General features: G+C 40.2%; 1 protein-coding gene across 3 annotated transcripts; it reads right to left on the bottom strand.

The window, feature by feature from the left end:
• Positions 1–1,186: 1,186 nt before the first annotated feature.
• Positions 1,187–18,750, bottom strand: CHAMP1 (chromosome alignment maintaining phosphoprotein 1). Of its 3 annotated transcripts, none has more exons than XM_043996574.1 (4): positions 18,643–18,750; positions 8,683–8,802; positions 6,066–6,193; positions 1,187–5,127 (listed from the first exon to the last, which is right to left on the bottom strand). In XM_043996574.1, exon 4 carries the CDS (start codon positions 5,071–5,073, stop codon positions 2,248–2,250), a length of 2,826 nt encoding a protein of 941 aa, XP_043852509.1. In that variant the 5' UTR covers positions 5,074–5,127; positions 6,066–6,193; positions 8,683–8,802; positions 18,643–18,750; the 3' UTR covers positions 1,187–2,247. The 3 variants fall into 3 exon arrangements, with proteins under 3 accessions (XP_043852509.1, XP_043852511.1, XP_043852510.1); XM_043996576.1 differs by lacking the exon at positions 18,643–18,750 and adding an exon at positions 10,297–10,372; XM_043996575.1 differs by lacking the exon at positions 6,066–6,193.
• Positions 18,751–21,834: the final 3,084 nt, after the last annotated feature.

Below are 21,834 nucleotides of genomic sequence, written 5' to 3'. Positions count from 1 at the left end.
CTTTTCTTCCTTCACAACTCCCAATTAAGTTCCCCTTGAAATTTTAAGTCTTAGCTCCATTTTGTCCCTTCATGAACTTTCTTTCTTTTACCCTACAGTTCAGTGTCTTTTCTTTTAATAGCCCATGTACATAATTTTTCCCCCATTGGTCTTCTCTTATTCAACTTGCCTTTCGTGACTGTTGGAGTGTTTAAAATAGAATCACCTGCTTACCTCTAGGATTTTCGGGTTTTTAGGAATGTCTCAAATTCTTTTCTTTGAAGTACCAATCTTTTTTCATTGACAATTAGGTTCAACTCTGGAAGATTAGTTTGGACTGTCGATTGAGATCCTTTGCTTCCTATGATACCTTCCTTTCATACTTGAAAGTCTTCAGACTGCTTATAAAATGTGTTACTGAAAATGTGACATTTAACCATCATATACCTTGGAATGTGAATTGTGGAATTTTTCCGGTGGCAATCATATGAATCTGCTTAATCAATTCCTTGCCGTCTCTATTCAAATGACCTGAACTTTTAAAAAAAATTTTCTGCAGAATGTATTCAGGTTTTTTTTTTCCCCTTGCTCTTCTAGATCTATCTAGATCTATCTCTGTAAAGTTATCTTTGCACACCTTTTCTTCAAGGTCAGTCATTTTGGTTTACATAAAATTCATGTTCTTGTAACTTGCTTCTCCTTCTTCCAAATTTGCCTTCTCTTCAGTATTCATACTACAAATCTGATATTCCCTCTCTCTGAGAGTTTCTTACTTCTTTGGAGTAATTCTCCATTATGTTTGGAATTTTAGTCAAACTATGAAACAAAATCCATAGTTCTCATTTTGGGTAGAAGTATCATGTGGGGAGACAAAAAAGCAAGAAGTAAAAGAACAGGATTGTTTGATAAGGGTTTTTGGGGGGGTTTTTTGTGGAGGGGCACTGGATTTAAGATACACATTTATTACCCCGTATACTATTATGCCATTTTCTTTATATCAGTTTCTAAAATCTGGCTTCATTTAATCCTTTGTTAAATACCGACAGGGTTGTCAAATGCAGTGTGGGACCAGGTAATTCCCCAGTATCTTCCACTCCTCCTGTGTTCTACTTGTCACCTCTCAGGACTTACGAGGGGAGTGAACACAAATTCCTTAAGATTGCCAGAAAATATAAAAAAACAAATCATATTTCCCACAAACCTAAAATTCCAATCCAATCCAACAAGCATTTATTAAGCGCCTATGTTCAAGGCAATGGGGATACAAAGACAAAAGTAAAAAATCCCTGCCCACCAAGAGCTTACATTCTAATGGAGGAATATGATACATAATATTGTACATTGCTGTTGCTCCTTCATAGACGTCTATTTCTAATATATCAATAAAAATTTACGTTTTCCAAAACATATAAAAGAAAAAAAATCCAATCATTACTTTAGAAATGGTTCAAGATTTACAAATAATGCTGATTTACCTTCTGCATTATTAAACTCCCAAACTTCAAAATGACTTACATCTGTGGAAAAAAAACACAATTAAAACAAAAAAGATATTCCAAGTGATTTAAAAAATAAAACCTTTAAAAAAAAAGAACTGGGGCATCTTCCCCTAATAACTAATTCATATAATGTCATTACCAAGCCTTATAAATTTTTTCAAGGATTTTTTTTTTTTTGGTCCAGACATGTAATTTTATGGGCCAAAGATACTCTGCCAATGCAGACTAACAACTGTTCTAGAACTTAGTCTTACTGTTGCCTGGGGGCATAACAATGGGAGGCTGCTATGACTTGCCCAGTGTCACAATACCAGAATGTGTCAGATATGGAACTTGAATATCTTCCTAACTTCAAGGCCAGCTCTCTACCCACTCATAGTATACTGCCTCTTGATTTGAACTTAGTTTCACAAAAAGATAAATTTCACTGTATATCTAAGAATATGTGTAAAGTTATAATTAAATGGAATGTATACAACCTTTCATGATGTATTATACAGAGAGAAGAAATTCAAGGAATTCAACCCATCTGGAATATCCAGTATGAATTTATTGATTTGTAAGATAGGCACATGAACAGATACTCTAAAAATCCTGTAAAGTTTCATTTCTATACTACTACTGACACAAACTAAACATCATACAACCTTTTCAACTCTTTACTTCTACTTATTCAACTAAACTACTTAATTGGCTAAAAGAGCAACACTTTTAAAAGGTTGATTTTAGTAGATAAATTTTTGAAGTATATAATACATAATTTTCAAAATTAGGTTTGCTCTTCAGGTGGAGGGGGAGGTGGTGGTGGTGGAGGAGGAGGTGGTGGTGGTGGTGGTGGAGGGGGCTCAATAGTTTCCATAAGCTTCTTATTAGCTTCTTCATTGTGACGGTTTTGACAATGGGTTAAATGTTTCTTAAAGCCTCTTGGGAAATTTGATTCAAAATTACAACGTGGACACTTCAGTAAACTTTGCCCATGAGCTGCAACATGATTTTTAAGGAGAGATTCCAAAAGAAAAGCCTTTCCACATATTGTACATTTATATGGGCTATGAACATTATGCTTGTTAACTAAATGATGCAAAACGGCACCTTTTTTCATAGCACGACAGCAACAGATCTTGCAAAAATATTTTCCTTTTCCACGTTTCATGTATTTTGCTATCTCCTCTTCAGAGATAAAAACCTCCTTGTCATCTGTAAACTGCAGGATGTTTTTTGGCTGATCAGTAGCATCCATTTTCTCTTTAGTGAAATCAACCGATTCCACATCAACTTGTTCTTGATCACTGTTAGATTCCTGGCCCTTTAGATCTAAGAAATCTAAATCTCCTTTTCCACATTCACCACTACTAAGTTCTGTGTCAGAGTTGTCTTGGTTGTCTTTCTTGAGCTTCTTTTGACAAGGATATAATGCATCTTCCTGAGCCAAAATATCATCTTTTTGATCTTCCATGGCCTCTGTTTGGACATCATACTCACTAGATTCAACTAATTTCTGAGATTCAGAGTAAATGCCAACAGATTTGGAGAGCTCAGAAAAAGGTGTATGTTTCCTTGATTCTGTGAAGAGAGCCCGTTTCCGGGGCTCAGAAGATGGTATTGTTTTGGGAGATTCAGGGAAAAGGGCAGATTTTCGGGGGTCAACATCACCAGAAATGGTAGATTTTCGGGTCTCTGAACCCATTTTAGGAGGTTCAGATGACCCAGGAGGACAAGTTTTCCGGGATTCAGGGAAGACAGGTTTCTGAGGTTCAAGAAAAAAGGAAGACTTCCATACATCTGGAGACCCAGGAGGTGCAGTCTTCTGGGATTCAGTAAAATCATTAGAGGCAGGTTTCCAAGGCTCTCCAGAAATAGAAGGTTTCCATTGATCAGAAGATACCTTCCAGAGTTCTGGTGACACTGATGATTTCTGGTGGTCAGGAGACAATGGAGGACCTGACTTACGAAGCTCAGACAATACTGGAGGCCCAGACTTACGGAGGTCAGGAGACAATGGAGGAACAGCCTTTCGAATTTCAGGGGACAGTGGGGGGCCTGGCTTTCGGAGCTCAGGGGATAATGGGGGACCTGCTTTTCGAGCCTCAGGGGACAACGAGGGACTTATTTTACGGAGTTCAGGGGACAATGGAGGCCCTGGTTTACGGGGCTCTGGGGACAACGGAGGACCTGGTAGACGGAGTTCAGGTGACAATGGAGGACCTGCCTTTCGGGCCTCTGGGGATAACGGGGGACCTACCTTCCGGGCTTCAGGGGATGAAGAAGCTGGTTTACGAGCTTCTGGGGACGAAGGACTTGGTTTACGAGGCTCAGGGGACAATGGGGGCCCAGTTTTACGGGTCTCTGGGGAAGAGGGCCCTGGCTTCCAGAGTTCAGGCGACATAGGAGATGTCTTTCGAAGTTCTGGGGGTCCAGGCTTCCAGGCCTCAGGAGATGTGGTAGATTTCCATGAACCAGGTGATACTGGTAAAGGTTTCCAGGATCCAGGTGACATGGGTGGACTTGGTTTCCAAGGGCCAGGTGATAAAGGTAAAGGTTTCCAAGGTCCGGGTGATACAGAAGGCGCAGGCTTATTAGCAGGCTTCCAAGGTCCAGGGGATGCAGAAGGAGGAGGTTTCCAAGGTCTAGGGGATGTAGATACCACAGGCTTCCAAGGACCTGGTGATACGGTTGGGGCTGGCCTCCTGGGCTCAGGGGACACAGCAGGTGATGGCTTCCAAGACTCAGGAGAAACAGCTGGTGATGGCCTCCTAGGTTCAGGAGATTCGGTCAGAGCCGGTTTCTGGGACTCAGGAGATGAACTTGGAGATGATCCCCAAGGCTCAGGGGAGGAAGCTAGAACTGGTTCTTGTGGCTCAGGGGAAGTCGACAAAGGCGTTCGCAACGTCTCTGTAAAATGAGAAAGCTTCTGAGCCAAGGGATTAGCAATGGGAGACTTCTGGGGCTCAGGAGATACAGAAGTAAGTTTCTGTGGGTCCAAAGAAGCCAGAGGGACAAGTTCTGGGGATTCTGGAGAAGGAACAGGGGAAGATTTCTGAGACTCAGGAAGGACAGGTTTTTGAGGGTCAGAGCCAGCAACAGAAAGCTTTTGTGACTCTGTAGAAACAACAGAAGCAGGTTTTTGGAGTTCTGGAGAACTAGCAGGGGTAGTCTGAGGTGATTCTGAAGATTGAACAGGAGCAGGTTTCTGTGATTCTGTTGAGAAAACAGGCATGGATTTCTGACTCTCAGATGAATTAGACATTTTCTGAGACTCAGGGAAGAGAGAGGTTTTCACAGGTTCTGTCTCTTTATCCAACTGTTTTTTCTGTTTATCATCCCACTTATCTTTTACTGAATGTTGGGATGTAATGTGATAATACACATTGCAGTACATTTTGCTGGTAAAGAAACATTTATGGCAGTGAAACAACTTTGCGGTTTTCTGGTAAAATATCATTTTACCTAACCCACCAGCATCCATTTCATCACAATACTCTGGGTGGATGGTACCCATATGGATTTGTACATTTTCATAATCTGTGCCTTTGAAACTGCAGTGATCACATTCCAAACGTTCTGGTTGTTTATGAAGTTCTGGGAATACTTCCATTTTTAAAAAATCTGTTAAAACTTGCACAGGTCCTTTGAAATCACGTCAATGTTGCTGCAATAAAGTAAAAACCAGTTGAGTTATCATAATTTATTCTCATATAATATTTTATTATTTGAATGCAATTCTTTCCCAACCCATTCAAGTTACATAATTGCAAATAATAAAAAATACTTAGGATGATACTTTTGTCAGATGTACATCTCTGCAACAATTACTGGGACCTTATATAACCACTGAACCTGTTTTTTTGAGTAGAAACCTAAGTCTCTACTCAAAAACCACACTGCCTCAACACAATAATTTTGGAGCACAGAATGGGCAAATTTTGAAACAAAATTCAAGATATTTTAAAGTTATGGCCTAAAGATTATAAATAATCTTTTATATTTCTAGTCTTCATCAAAAAGCATTAAATACACTAGATGTTAATTTGGAAAAGATAGTGACCTTTTAAAGATAATTTCACAGGTTTAGAATGACCGTCTAGGATATTTTCTCATGTAGCATGATGCTACAACAGACTGTTACTAATATTGAAAACATTGCAAGTATTTCTCTTCAAGTTTAACCCCTGAAATGCAAAGTTATAAACAACAAATGGGGGTTAGTTTCAATTATGATCATAATGATAAAACAGAAAATTCTTATTTGTCTATGAAACAATGAAAATTGTCTATCACCTATGTGCCACTTTTAATTAAAAATATTCAAACATCACTAAGATCAATTTCAAAGATGAACATAGAGCAGCATTAAAGAAATAAAATGTCTTTTAATTAAAATGTTCTGTAAAGTTCCTATCTACAGGTTTCCATGTTGCTGAATGTTTCTGAAATAATATGTTAAAATCTTTCAGTTTTGCATTAAGTTTCAGTGAATTACAAAATTCCTGTTAAATTTAATAGCTGTTACTATCAGTGCCATTATGTGTAAACTATCTGCAGGTCTTCTGTTTGAACTTTTCTGAAGTATAGAAGGATATATGTCACCTGAGAGAACTGGAAAGAATTTTCTTCAGAGTATTAATTCTTTTCCCCACATCTCCCCTTTAACTTTTTGTAGGTCTCCCTGGCATTATCCAAAATTTTGGAAAAATACTTTAGGTCTTCATTCTTCCCTATAATGAATAAATACAACAAATACAACAAAAGAAATTTGTGATATACTGCTGTCTTAAATATGGGTTAAAAAAAACAACCCCAAAAATCAATAGCCCCAAAGTATCTTTGACCCAAACCAAGCAGAAATAGTGTTAAACTAATGACATCAGATTTCTTTCAACATGTTATTGCGTTTTACTACATTTTTTCTTCTTTTTTCTCTCCTTTTTTTCCTCCCTCAAAATTCTTTGTTATAAAGGATCACTATCTGAGGATAAGAAGAAAAGAAAGGCTATAGGGGAAAATCCAGGTAATGTAAAGACAAAAGATATCATTAAAAATAATTTTAAAAAAACCAATACACATTCAAAGTGGAAAACTCTTTCACAGATTTAGAGATAGAGGGGACTCCAAAGTTCATTCTACTCTTTCAACCCCTCAGTTTATAGATGAGGAAACTAGGGCCCAGGAACATGAAATGCCTTGCCTAAGATAGTACAGACTGGTAAGAGTCAGCAGGAGGATTTGAACATAAGTCTTCTGACCTCAGAAAGAGTTCTTTCTTTCCTTGTACCATTTTGCTTCCAATGCTGTTCTTATAACAATGCCTTAAATTAAATGGAAATGTCACACTTCAATAAACCACCCCAGTTATCAATTGCTTTAGCTGCATCCAAATAGCCTATAGTCCAGGAGCTATTTTGGAAACTACAAGTTTGTACAACATGTCTTCAAATGACCTTGGACAGATTACTTAAGCTCTCTGGGCCTCAGTTTCTTCAATTGTATAAACAGAGGTTTGAACCTAAGGTCCCTTCAAGCTCTAAAACTATGATCCATTCTTTATCCTAACTTTATAGTCTCTACATATAGTTTCATCCTTACATACATACCCCACTTTTTGCAATATATAGTTCAAACTCATGCACTGCAAATTTCTTCTTCCTATATCCTAATTCTGCAACTCTCACTACTGCTAAGTACTGAAACAAGAGTCTCTATCATAGGTTAAATTAAAAAAACTCCAAATATTTGGAGGAGTCAAAAGAATGGCTACTAACTTACTTAGCAATAACAAAGGCAAGATGACATACTAACACATGAAAAGATCTATTTCATAAAAGCAAACTGGAAACCTATGCTTCCAATGACCTTGTATGATACTTCTCTATGCACTTGCTGTACCCTAAGTTAAAAGTAAGATCCTTGAAGGGAGAAACCTCTTCATCCACATCTGTATCCCTAATATTCTGCCTGCAGAAAATGCCTAATGTTTTATTTCATTCATTTCCCTCTACCCCCTTAACCTTGTCATCTGACCTATCTGCCACAACTTAGTCCTTCTCACTGTGCTCACACTCACCATCTTCTATTTCTAGCTTTCACTTTATTTATTCCTGTTTCTAACAAAACTTGACACCAACATCACAATGCAAAACCCAGGCAGCCACTAAACTATAATGTTGCTTGTCTCTCATTTTCCAACCACCAACTTCAACCAGTCTTAGCTTGTTTTCACTTCATGTTCCCATCCTGCTTGTCAAACTTTATTATTCTCAACTTTTATATCCCTTTCTTCTAGACCTCCATCTCTCTTTGGATGTCAGTTTACCACTTAACTTACCTTTCAGATTTCCAGTTTCCACGTTAAACCCAACTTCAACTCTTCTATTTCTCTCTCATCATAATCATCATCAATCAATCAATCAATCAATCAATCAATCAATCAATCAATCACCTTAACCTGCCTACTCTTTTTTTTGGGGGGGGGGGTTGAGGCAATTGGGGTCAAGTGACTTGCCCAGGGTCACACAGTTAGTTAAGTGTCAAGTGTCTGAGGCTGGATTTGAACTCAGGTCCTCCTGAATCCAGGGCCAGTGATCTATCCACTGCGCCACCTAGCTGCCCCATACCTGCCTACTCAACTCCTTTAACCAATCTCCAAATCTCTCCCATTATGTTATGTTTACTTGTTGTTACCTTTCTGTCTTATTTGTCAAACTTTAAAGACTTCAAAGTCTTTTTTCTTTTCACACAAAGGTCAAGTACTAAGTGACTCACTGTCTGGCTGTGTGTGCTCCTAAGAGTTGCCCACACATTTCTACAAGCATTCTGCAAAAGAGAGTTGGATAGGTAAAATTCTACAAATAGGGAGTCCACAGGGCAAGAAAGGAATGGAATTCGGCAAATCAAACCTTTTATTCTATATTAAATATATGTCTATAGTACTTTCATACATGCATACGTTTGTAATCCCTCCAAAGAATATAAAGCATTATGCAAAGATTTCAGAAACACAAAGATTCTGGATTATGAAAGACAAGAAATATCAAGACTCAAAAGAAAAGGAAAGTAAATGAAAAGAATGCTAACAGAATAAGGTTTAACAAATGCAAAACAAATACTCCTAAAGTAGGAGAGGCCAGGAAATAAATTTTGACAAAATATGAGGAAATAATATTGTTGCTGGAAGAAATTACATAGCAGGTTATGAAAGAAATCTTACCAGATGCCTCAAAACTGTTTTTCAAAGACCTGATATCCTACATGGCTTTTTAGCTAAGCCACAGAATAGCTGGCCTTCACCTTGCATAGAGAAGCAAACATGAAGGATGAGGGGCTGAACCTGAAAAAGTAGACATAGAAGAGAGAATTAGAATTAGACTGTATCTTTGTTTCATTTTAAAACACCAGATTCAATTCCTTGCCCATTTTTGGACTTACTACAGATTTGTTATCTCATCTCAGCTGTACTCTCACTGCAATTCTCTATCCCACTTACCACAGCAACTATTCCAAACCTTCTCTTCTCTCAAACACCCATTCTTCCCCCCCATTACTCTCACCTGGATCTGCCTAATACTTCACTGAAAAAAAGACGCTATTTGCTCCGTGCTCTCCTCATTTCATATCCTTCTGACATCACTCCCCGCTATAGGCTCCTTTATTAATCTTTTGTGCAGAAGCCATGTCAAGGCAAACCTCTTTACATGCAGCCTTGATCCCATTGCCTTTATGTTCTTCAGCAGATTGCCCCCAACATCATACCCACTCACTTTCTAATCATTATGCACTCCTTATCTACTGGTCCCTTCTTGGCTACCCATGTCCATCACACTGTTAAAGAGAATCTTCAACTTCATCTTAGCAATCATCCCACATCTCTCTTCTCCTCCTCAGATAAACTCCTTGAAAAAACTACTCTTCACTTTTCACACAAAAGTCAGATCTAAACAACTGGAAAAATATTAATTGCTCATGGATAGGCCAAGCCAATAAAATAAAAATGACAATCCTACCTAAGTTAATTGATTTATTTAGTCCCATATCAATTTGGAAATATCAGTTTTGATAGAGCCAAACTATCAAAAATACTTTATAGATCTAAAAAGAATAATAACAAAATTCATGTGGAAGAACAAAAGCTCAAGGATATGTTTAAAGGAATCAAAGAAAAAAAATGTGAAAGAAGGTGCTCTAGCAAGAGGGAAGGAAAGAATTTAGAACTCAAAACTTTATTTAAAATATTTATTATTATTTTAAAAATAAATAAAATTAAAAAGCTACTTTTTAAAACTCTCCTGCAACTTCAATCACTCTCTCCAAAGTTACCAATAATCTCTTACAACCAATACCATATCTAATGTCCTTTTTTTAATCCTCATCCCCATTCAGCTACTTCTTTACTGCTGTTGACACAGTGATCTACCTCCTCTCTGGGTTTTTGTGACACTGTTTTCTATTGGTTCTTCTCTTACCTGTCTGACCAATCCTTAGTCTCCTTTGCTGGATCTATGTATATCCACATTACATCCACTACTAATTGGGGGTGTCCTCAAGGCTCTATCCTGAAACATTTTCTCTTTTCCTTCCATAGAATCATATTCAGTGAGGGCAGCTAGGTAGCACAGTGGATAGAGTACTTGCCCTGGAGTCAAGAGGACCTGAGTTCAAATCTCACCTCAGGGGCAGCTAGGTGGCACAGTAGATAGAGCACTGACCCTGGACTCAGGAGGACCTGAGTTCAAATCCAGCCTCAGACAGTTGACACTTACTAGCTGTGTGACCCTGGGCAAGTCACTTAACCCCAATTGCCTCACACACCCCCCCCAAATCTCACCTCAGACACTAGCTGTGTGACCCTGGGCAAGTTATTTAACCCCAATTGCCTTAAACATCCAGGACCATGTCCAGTGAGCCTGATGAACCAATGAACCCAGAGATGGCTCTAGAAGAGAGAATAAGGTTGGTGACCTTGCACAGCTCAGCCTCACTTAAATCCAATTCACTGCAAGTCATAACATCACCCCCATGACATGGTCCTCTTTGAGAATTTCAAATTTCACAAATCATCTCTATGAGGGGCAGCTAGATGGCGCAGCGGATAAAGCACTGGTCCTGGATTCAGGAGGACCCGAGTTCAAATCCAGCCTCAGACACTTGGCACTTAACTAGCTGTGTGACTCTGGGCAAGTCACTAAACCCTCATTGCCCCGCCCCCACCTTCATCTCTATGCAAGTGATTCCCAGATCTTTATCCAGCCCTTATTTTTCCAATGAGCAGCTGCCTATTGAATTGGATAACACATAGATTTCTATAACTCAAGATGTCCAAAATAGAATTCCTTATTTTTTCCATCAAAACCTCTCCTCTTCTGGAGTTACCTATTACTGTTGAAGGTAGCCACTCCTCAGTCACCTAGGCTGAAACCTTCAGTGTTACTCTCAACTCCTCATTCTTAATTTACCCCACATTTCCAATCCATTGACAAATCTTGTTATTTCTTTCTCTATAGCATCTCACGCATGCATACACTTTTCTCCACTCACAGAGCTGCCACACTGGTTCAACAGTTCATCCTCTCTCCTGGAATATTACAATGGTCTTCTAATTGATCTCACTGCCTCGAGTCTCTTCCCACTCGAATCTATCCTCCATAAAGCTGCCAGAAGTTTTTCCCTTCAAGCTCTGATCATTTTACCTACCACATTCTCCTTCCCCCCAACAATAAACTCTAGTGGTTCCCTATTTTCTTGAAGATCCTTTGGTTTGGCAAAAAATACCTTCACAAACTTGACCCCTTCCAGTCTTTCCAGATCCAGAAGACCTTTCCAGTCTTCTCACTCTATACTCCTTTACACAAACTCTGATCCAGCTACCCAGGCCTTCACACATCTATCTCCTGTCTCCATGCTTCTGTACTGTACTGGCTGTCCCCTATATCTAGAATGCTCTTCCTCTTCTTTAGAATCCCTTGCTTCCTTCAAGACTCAGCTCAGTCACCTTCTACAGAAGGTCTTTCCCATGCCTTATAGAGCCTTCCCCTTTATGGTTATTTTCCTTTTAGTCTGTATGTTATCTTATATATACGTACTTATTTACATGTTGTCTCTCCACCACCACCTCTTCATAATGTAAGCTACTTGTAGGCTAGGATTGTTCTCATCTGAACCTGGCACATAATAAGTCTTTAATAAATGCTTATTGATTGATCCCTCCTATGGGAGTGGGATTTAATACTGGTTATTTGATGGCTTTAGACACTAGTTTAATATTACAGGAAAAGGGGGCAGCTAGGTGGCGCAGTGGATAGAGCACCGGCCCCTGGGCAAGTCACTTAACCCCAATTGCCTCTCCCTCCCCCCCCCCTCTCTCTCTCTATACACACACACACACACACACACACACACACACACACACACACACACACACATATAAAACAGGAAAAGGCAAAACGACAGACTTGTCAGCAGTCAATCTAAGGCCACATACTTAGATATTATTTTGTAAGATACTGGGGTGACCTCTCTCTGCCAGTGCACCCTTAATAACTCGTTAGCAACTATTTCTCGTTAATCAACCTAAACATTTCCTGAGCCTCATGACAGTTTCAGTGAATACAACTTCATGGGTTACTAATTCACATATTTACAACTCAGTGGATAAACACATATAAACACATGCTTCTTTTTGTAGTTCTTTAAGCTTCAATATGCAACAGTGAAAGAGTGGGGTCAGAAATTATTTTGTGATTAAATCTGCAGTACATATTTGTCTAATGCAATGTATCATACAACTTCATCTCTGTTCCTATTGAAATCAGTCATCAGTGCTTTCTTCTACTGATTTGCAAAATGCAGCTTCATTCTCAGAAGCAATGGAGCAGTATTGCCTATTACTGAGATTTAAAGCTTTTGAGAGCTAAGAGATGAGTTTCTCCTCTAATCAGGTGACACTTTGTTAATTATTATTAAGTCACCAGAAAGGAAGGAGCCAAATAGATATAAAACAGTGTTTCCCCAAAGCAGTTGTGAGCCCAGAGCAGTGAAAATAGCACCAGCTGGATTCCTAAACAACGTTAAGGGAAAGTTAACCGAGAAGCACAGACACAGTTCTGTCAGATTGCTCTTTCTCAGTCTTCTTTGCTGGATCTATATTCAGACTGCATCCATTAACTATGGGTGTCACCTACGGCTATCCTGGGCCCTCACTCTTCTCCCTCTATGCCATTCCACTTGGTGATCTCACCAGCTCCCATGGATTCAAATATCATCTCTATACAGATGATTCAAGTTTATTTATCCAATTCTATAATCTTTCTCATCTGACCTCCAGGCTTGCATCCCCACCTGTCTATTGGACATCTTAAGGTAGATGTCCTGTAGACATCGTAAACTCAACATTTCCTAAACGGAACTCATTATCTTTCCTCCTAAACCCTCCTCTATTCCTAATTCCATATTACAGTAGAAGGAACTGTCAGCATCCTAGTCATCCAGGTTCAAAATCCCGGTGTCATCCTCAACTCCCCCCCCTTTTCACTCCCTAGTGATTCTACCTTTATCACAGCTTTCAAATAAGTCCCCTTCTCTCCTTTGGCATCAACACCAGCTTAGCACAGACCCTCATCATCTCATGCCAAGACTATTATAGCATTAGCTTGCTGGTCTCCCTCCTCAAGTCTCTCCCATTTCAGTTCATCCTCCACTGGGCTGTCAAAATGATCTTCCTAAAGTACAAGTTTGACCTCCAGTGGCTCCCTACTACCTCTGTGATCAAATTTAAAATCCTCTGTTGGGCTTTTGAAGACCTTCACAGACATATGACCAAAAAAAAAAAATGCTATCCATCTCCAGAAAAAGAATGGATGGAATCTGAATGCAGAGTGACACAACACAACTAACATGGGATTATACTTGGTATAACTGCGTATGTATAATCTATATTCAGTAACTTGCCTTGTCAATGAGGGAGGGAGGGAATCTGGGACTCAAAAAAACTTTCAAACGGGAAAAAAATATTAAAAAATTTCTGAAGTCCCATTACTTGGCCCCTTCTTTTCTTTCCAACCTTCTTACACTTTCCTTGAGGGGAAAGGAGGGAGGGGCTTGCCATTCTCCTACATTCGTAACCTAACTCTTCTCCTCTCCCTCCTCTAATATCAATCAGGTACTAGATCTTGTCAATTCTATTACCACATGATGTTTCAATGAGTTCCCCTGCCTCTCTAATCCCACTACCACCAACCTAGTATAGGCCCTCAACAACACCTAGGTGGTCTCCTGTCTCCTTCCAGCTCTTCCTGAATCTATTCTCATCCTTCAACTTCTGTTCAAAAAGCATCCACAACCTGGAATCACTCAACCTTTTAAAACCATATAATGCTTCAATCAAAATGGAAAACTCTCCACCTGACACATACTTCAGTACAAATGAACTCACATTTTGTTCTCATATTTCTATGCTTTTGCTCAGGTTAGTCCCCCACCCCCACCCCTGCCCCCATGCCTGTGATGCCTGCCCTCCTTTTCTTCACCTGCCGAATTCTTATCAATCCTTTAAAGCCCAACTCAAATACCACATCTTCCAAAAGCCTTCGCTTATCCTAGTGATTTGTGACCACCTTTCTCCTCAGTCTTCTCATTATACTTTATTTTAATGAGTAAACTAAACATGTAATATTGCTTATTATCATTATCTCACAGTCCTATTCCCCTCCACATTTTTAAGTTCTTTGAGAGCTTGGACCATATCTCACATTTAACCCATAACTGCATTCCTGGTACATATAAGCAATATTCCAGAAATAAAATAACAAGGGCTTTAAAGAGAATCAATACCATCATCAAGAAACTGCTCAATAAGAAAATGACTAGTCAGGAATCTCCTACATGTAGAGTTAAACTAACTGACTTCCAGGGTACCTTTTAACTCTAAGATTCTATTAATAGATGAATGTAACAGAGGAGAAGCAGAAACCATGTACTACTGCACCATGGCTTCTATGGCATCAAAATAAAGGACTTCTGGCAAGGCAGAATTGTCTTATGAAATCTGAAAAGAAAATGTCTGTCAGCAGATTCTCAGCTGAAATTCAAAGGGAAAAGAGAAAAAGGTTCAGACATAACTATAAAAATGGATTTTTAAAAAGATAATATAGCGATGCTACTTCTCTTCACATGGCAAAGCTTCAGGGAGGAGAATCGATAACGATTCTGGTTTCAGGTGTCTGTAGGCCAAATAGCGATAATATCAATACTGCAAATTTCAAATTCTAACAAAAGAAGATAAACATCTCTTTGTGTCATTGTGACTCAATGAAATGGAACTATGATGTGACTATGACCAAAGAAGAGTATATCTTGTTTAAAAAATATAGAGAGAATAATTAAAGTTGGAGACATAAAAAGGTATATAAAACCTGTAATCACAGTATCTTTTAGTACCTAGCACAAATCCTCTGGACCTAGAGGCTTGAATTCATTCTCTTTAAATGAGATTCTGGTTTGAGTCATATTCTATGTACTTTTAGAGAAATTCTATGTAAATTTAGAGAAACAAATAGTTACCACACAAACAAAAAGGAATCAAACCCAAGAAAACCAAATGACTCAAACAATGCAATTTAAACTATACAATCACAAAATATCTTAATGAGAAAAAGTAAAGAAAGATTTCTAAAATTAAGAAGGAGCTCTTTGAAGAACTCAGACTTAAAAAGTACAAGTGCAAAGTACAGTGTCAGGAAAAGCAATGCCCAAAACAATGCAACAGTTTGAAGAAATGGTCAAAACAACAAAAAAGGGATGTGGGGGAACTTTTTGGAAAGAAAGTATGCTGATGGCAAAATGATTACCAAAGAAGGAAGGGTTTGGGGGAACATGATGTGATGCCAAATTAGAAGAGGAAAAAAAGCAGAGTTTCTCAACTTCGATTCTCACACTGTAAAGAGTAAAACAAACATCATTCAAAAAGAATCAATTCAAGCTTCTGGGCCTGGAGGATTTATAAACCAGGTGCTAAAAGAATTTGCAAATGCAATCATAAAACCCCAACCTCTAGTCTTTGGGAAGACAAGGGCAGAATACATTACCAGAAGACGGGAGATAGACAAATTGTCTGGATTTTTTCTTTTAAGGGTAAAACATGGATTCCAGACATAATAAAGGGATAGCCTTGAATGCCAAATTCTAAAACAAATTTCTAAGCAGATAGTTTGTGAACACATATATAGTGATCACTCAATGCCAGCATGAATTTATTAAGAAAGATTGTACCAAATGAACCTCATGTCATTTTTTGACTACTCAAATGGAAGATGAAACCACAAGAATGGTATGTCTTGATTTCAGCACATCAGATATTAGTATTTCATGATATTCTCATGGGTAAGGGACAGTCAACCACAAAGTAGGATTGAGTCATACAATCAGAAGTGCTAATTAATGTTTCAAGGTAGATCTGGAGATTAAAAATTTCTGTCCTTGGCCTGTTCTGATCGATATTTTGATAAAACATAAACTTATTAAATCTAGTCATGACACAAAGCTGGGCAAGATGACAATAAAATTTCAAAAAGATCTCAACAGAGTAGAGATGAGTCAAAACAGAGGATGAAATTTAAGATTAATCTAGAACTCTGAAAAGACCTAGAATTCTAGTTGACTATAAATTCAATAATGAGCAAATCAACAGTATGATGCATTTGCCAAAACCCCCAAAACTTTAAGGTGCAGTAATATAGCATTCAGATCAAAGAAGACAAAAATCCTATTCTCACCAGTTGTTAGGTTACAAAGAATAGAAGAATGGTTGTCTAACCTAACCCATATCAGAAAAAGAATCCTAAGAACAACATGCTAGACAAATAGTTATTCAGCTTGCCTCAAGATGTCCAATGAAAAGACAACCCATCCTACATTTAATAGCTTTATTAATTGTTAAGTAGTTTATTCTTAATATCAAGCCTAAGTTTATAAACTTCTTTGCATCTGCTGCTCAAGTAACAGAGGTCTAACTCTTCCTTCATGTGACAGCCTTTCCAATACTTAAAAGCTATCATACCCTCCCCTTTTCTTGTCTTCTATAGGCTAAACATGTCCAATTAGATCTTCACCCTAAAGTCAACCCCTCCTTGGGACACTTTCCCAACTTATTAATGTCCCTCCTAAAATGTGGAACCCAGATCTGAACATAATACTCCAGATGTGGTCTAATCACACTTTTTCCTTTCCTAATGAAATATAAGATCCCATTTAGCTCTCCTGGATGCCATCTCATCATACTACTAGAGAGCCTAATGTTTCCGTGTGATATGGCAGCCAAGACAGCACTCCAGGTCTAGAGTGTCACATTCATTTCTGGACACCAGACTTTGAGAGGGACAAGGGCAAACTAGAGAGAGAACTTCTGGAGAGAAGTAGTCAAAACGTTAAGAAATCTTGAAACTATGTCCTATGTGGGGCAGATGAGTGAGCTGTGAACATTTCACTTTTAGAAAAAAAGAGTCAAGTCAACAAGCAACTATTAAGCTGCAGCACAAGTATCTATTAAGCACTATGCTAAGTGCTGGGGATACAAAGAAAGGCAAAAGACTGTCCCGGTTCTCAAGGAGCTCACAAGGGGCAACATGATAGTTATGTTCAATTATTTGAAAGAGTATCATGTGAATGGGATTAGGTTTGTTTGTGTTGTTCAAGAGGGCAGAGTTAGGACCAACTGGATGTTACAAAGAAATAGATTTTGACTCAATATAAGAACTTTCTAACAATTAGAGCTATTCAGTGAGGAATAGGCTGGATCACATAACCGCAAATTTACCGTCTCTAAAGCATTCACACAGAGACTTGATGACGGTGTCAGGAACGCTGAAGAAACAATTCCTATATCTGAAGATAACATGGACTACATAATTAAGCTCTATGAATTTTTCACTTTCCAAATTCCAAGGCCCAAATCACTGATCAATGTTTAAATCATTCCATTCCTAACTAAATCTACAAATAATTCTAACCAGTCTATATTAATCAAATTTACTCTAGCCCTAGTTATTCTAATTTACCCACAAAACTCAGCACCTAGTCTCATTTCATTTTATTATAAATCTACTTCTTCTCCTAAATAGATACACATTAATCTCTGATGATAGTAAGAGCCCTGCTTTGCCATCCCACCATCTGGTATTAATTTACACAACTCTGAATTACCACAGTTACACATCCATCTTCGATCTTGTGTAAAATGCATTTTTTTTCAAAGATTTTTCCCCGGACTATCGATTAGCTATTCATCCTATTTATGAATCACTCATTCAGCAAACATTTTTTGAAGGCCAACTACGAGCAAGATACTGAATAATAGAATTTTGGGGTGTAGCCTGCAAAAGAAACTGCACAATGCAAATGCAATTCTAGTGTTACCTTTTTCCAATTTAGCTTGTGTGTATCCACTGGAGTGGATGAAGCACACAGTACACTTTGTCACTGATCTTCACTCTACCGACTACTAAATATCGTAACCTAAGTTAATACCTTCTCATTACAGACAATGGAAAGCAAGAAAAGAAGATAATGAACGCTCTCGGCTTTCAAAGGCTCTTTTCAACTTTCATGGGGCTTTTAATCAAATGTTGTGCAATCTCGCACAACGTCTACCCATGCGTCTACCCTTTCTACCCGGGCATCGAGATCCGTAGTTTTGCTTTTTTAAGCTGCAATGTAATTTACAGAGTCGCCGGTCCTGGGCAGAAAAATGCCACAGACCCAGAGAAAAGCAGGTGGCGAGGCTCCCTCCTCTAAGCTACTACTGCTCCCCTCCCAGGGATAGAGGCTTTTTTAGGGTTACTCCTGGGCGGGGCATCTTGCACTCTAGTATCCGCGAGGCCCGGCGCCCGCCCCTCTGGCTCCAGTTCCTGCGTGGATTTTATTGCTCAATCAGACTAAAAGCGTTGGGGGCTGGCACACGAACATCCCGTTAAATGCAAGCACGGAAACAAAACACGAAAGGGCGTGAGGCAGACTTCCCCCTCCCCCATCCATCCCGATCCCGCCCGCCCCAAAACACACACACACACACACATATGCACGCACACACACGCACAAACACACACACACACACTACCACCCCCCACACACATACAGCCCCTCCCCCTCCCCCGTTATGCCAGCTCCGCGCTGGCGTTCCTACCGTGTAGGGGGAGGGAGGGAGGGAGGAAGCGGCGGGCACGTGGTGTGCGGGGGAGACCGGGCCGGGGGGGTGGGACCGGGCCAATCCGTTCCTCGCGGACCGGAGGCCACGCAGCGGCGGCGGCCTCCTCGACGGGGTCCGCGGGCCCCTGCTGCGCGCGCGCGGCTCCTTTCCCGAATGGCGGCGCGAAGACGCAGCGACTGTGGCGGCTTCCCCGGGTGCGCGAGCGTGCGCGTGGTCGCGTGCGGGGAGTTGGGGGGAGGGCGGGAGGTGGTAAGAGGGAGGGGGGAGGGAGGAGGCATGATGGGGGTTGGAGGGCGGGGATGCAAAGAAAGGTTGGCGCCGCCACTTTCCTCCGAGGCGCGGTTTCCTCACGTCGCCCAATCAGCGCCAGGATCCCCAGAAGCCTCCGAGGAGGGAGAAAGGGGTGTGTGGGTGGGCGGTTCTTTGAACCGGAAATGCCGTGGCGTCCCTCGGCCCTCCCTCCCTCTCCCTCCCCGCCCCCGGCGTTGCGCGCGCGCACGAGTCTCGGGCTCCCGGGAACGCTCCGGGGTGCGCTAGAAGGAGGCCCCCTAGGGGCGCCGGCGGCTGTAGCCGTAGGTACCGAAGCTTAAAGATCCCGCGGCGACGTCAGTGCTGCTGGGGGGGAGGGGAGAGGAGCTCGCGGCCACTTCGGTGGAGTCGGGATCGCGACTTGGTTCCGGCCTTGCCGTGTCCCAGGATCTTCTCGTTATTCCGCTTCATTGTTCCGTCTGGGCCGGGTCAGCTAGGGGCGGGGGCGGGCGCCTGCTGGCACCTGGCGGCCCCCACCCCCATTCCAGGTCCCCACCAATTAACCTCTTCCCTCGGCCTTATCAATCAAGCCTTGATTTAGGGCTGACTCTCAGGTCCCTGTCCTCAGGGTGCTGCATTCTGATGGGGAAAAGGACCCGCTAATCCCTGGGTTCACCCGAGACATAAACCGAGGCAGGGAACCTTGAAAAGGCCTCCTGGAGGAGGAGGGGTCTGCTGAGTCTTCAAGTAGATGCAGGAAAGGAGAGCACTCTAGTCAGGGGGTTCAGCCAGTGCAAAGGTACCGAGTCGGGAAATGGAGGGGCCCTGTAGGATCAATGAAGCTGAATTGTCAAGTCCGTGGAGGGGAGGAAAAGGTACGACCTCACTGCCCCGGGCAAATTCCCCCGAGACAAATGGGTTACAGATCTGCAACACAAACTCCTCAAAGGTAGAGATGGTTTCATTTTTTGTATTCTCCCGGCCTGATCCGCAGGTACTTGGCACCCGAAGGTGCTGAATAAATGATTGTTGATTGAATTCTTCACTCTACCCAGAGCTCCTGTACAAGATTGAATCACATTTCCCAGTATTTGGGTATGAATTTTAGGATACAGACCTGACTAGCCCAGTCCCCAGAATTTCACAGATGGAGAATCTAAGATCTAGAGATGGTAGAGTCCCCCAGGGAGTAAAATGGTAAAGTCTGGATTCAAATTTGTGTCTCCTCATTACAGATTTTCTTAGCATCCTTGACTGTGAGCTCTTTGTGGGCAAGGACTGTGTCATGTAAACTTTGTTAGATTTCCCAGCTGTTAGCGTAGCTCTCCTCTCCAATTCCCAAACTCCCTTTATAATCACAAATTGTCAGTTTCTTTGCAATTTAGGATCATAAGTTTAGAGATGGAACGGAGTTTAGGAGACATTCAGTCCAATTTCTTTATTTTACAGATGTAGTAACTCCAGAGAGATTAAGGGATTTGCCCAGGATTACATATCTAGTAAGTATCTGAGGTAGAGTTTGAACTCAGTCTTCCTGACTTCAAGTGACACTATAGCTCCCTCCAAGAAGGAAGGAATTTTCCAAAAAGGAAGGAAGGTTGAAATGACATTGATGAAAGGGCCAATGTTGTGATATTTTCATTTAGATGAAAAGTGTAGAGGAAAAAAAGACTTCTGTTTCTAACTTGTCAATGGGTTATGTCCCAGAATTTGTTTTAAAAAATTAATAAAACTTTAGAGTCTTGCATTATACTTTTTTGTATCCCCTGTAGTCCTTAGCACTGTGCTTGGCACTTAAATATTTGCAGACTGGGCTTGATGCCATTAGTATAAAAAGAAACAGTTTTTCAGGACATATTTTTCTACATTAGTGATACTGAATCTTGAGACCTTTGACTTAGAATTCAGACTCTTTAAGACTGAACCAAACAAAATTATTTGAAGGATGAACTTTAATGCAATTTTTGATCTCATGCATTTAAAAAATATGATATTGTTACTGCAAAACTGGGTCTGAAAATATTCCTCTTTCAAAGAATTACTTGTACACATGATTCAATCAAAATTTAAATAAAAGTTGTATTATTTGGCACACAGAGGTATGGCGGGGAGAAGAAGTCTAGACTTCAACTCCCAAAACAAAGGAGAGGGTGATAGTTTTATAGAGGAGAGAAGGGGGTGGAAGAAACTTAGGACTGAAAAGTTACAGCTGTTTAAGGAATGATGATGCTAGCTATTTGAGGAGTGGGATACATGAATAATAAAATAAAAATAAAATAATACAATAAAAATAAAAATTCCACATTTCTAATTTGAGATTATTGTCACTACCCGGTCCTAATCACATAGCAAACACGACGGGCTCATGCTATAAATTTCAAGATGTCCAGCTTTCTGGGTGTCTGTGACATGTCTGCTTTGTTATCTGTTTGACTAACCACTATCTAGTTAATTAACTCCTTTGCTTTTCCAAGGAAAGAGTAATCTCTAATCCCAGCAAGTTGATAAACCATATTTCTCCATGGTCAGAGTGTCCCCATTAGGGTGAGAGTATTCCTAACTGGGTCCAGGCCTACTAGGCTGCTATGAATGATATGACTATAAAAAGTATTTTCCAAAAAAAAAATTAAAAAAAAAAAGTATTTTCAAAAAAAAAAAAGAGTATTTTCTAAATTACTCAATTTTCCACTATACTTGATGCCATATACCAAGAAACTTGTTCCTAAAAGACTAGGATTAGAGCTCCTTTTTCTATGAAAAACAACAACAACAACATGACATAGGGTGAACAAAAATCTATTTTCACCTGTCCCTTCCTAATGATGAGTGCAGGATGTTGGGGGCAGTTAGGTGGCACACTGAATAGAGCAAAATGTTATGAGACATGAACTGTTCTAACTCACACTAGTAGCAGAAAAC

This window comes from Dromiciops gliroides, chromosome 3 (genome assembly GCF_019393635.1).
Source record: "Dromiciops gliroides isolate mDroGli1 chromosome 3, mDroGli1.pri, whole genome shotgun sequence".
Taxonomy (NCBI): Eukaryota; Metazoa; Chordata; class Mammalia; order Microbiotheria; family Microbiotheriidae; genus Dromiciops; species Dromiciops gliroides.
The sequence above is the reverse complement of the archived record's forward strand: the minus strand, read 5'-3'. Positions and strand labels throughout refer to the sequence as shown.

Bases quoted from the DNA above. Each gene is read 5' to 3' on its own strand.
- CHAMP1 (XM_043996574.1), bottom strand. From the start codon at position 5,073: ATGGAAGTATTCCCAGAACTTCATAAACAACCAGAACGTTTGGAATGT.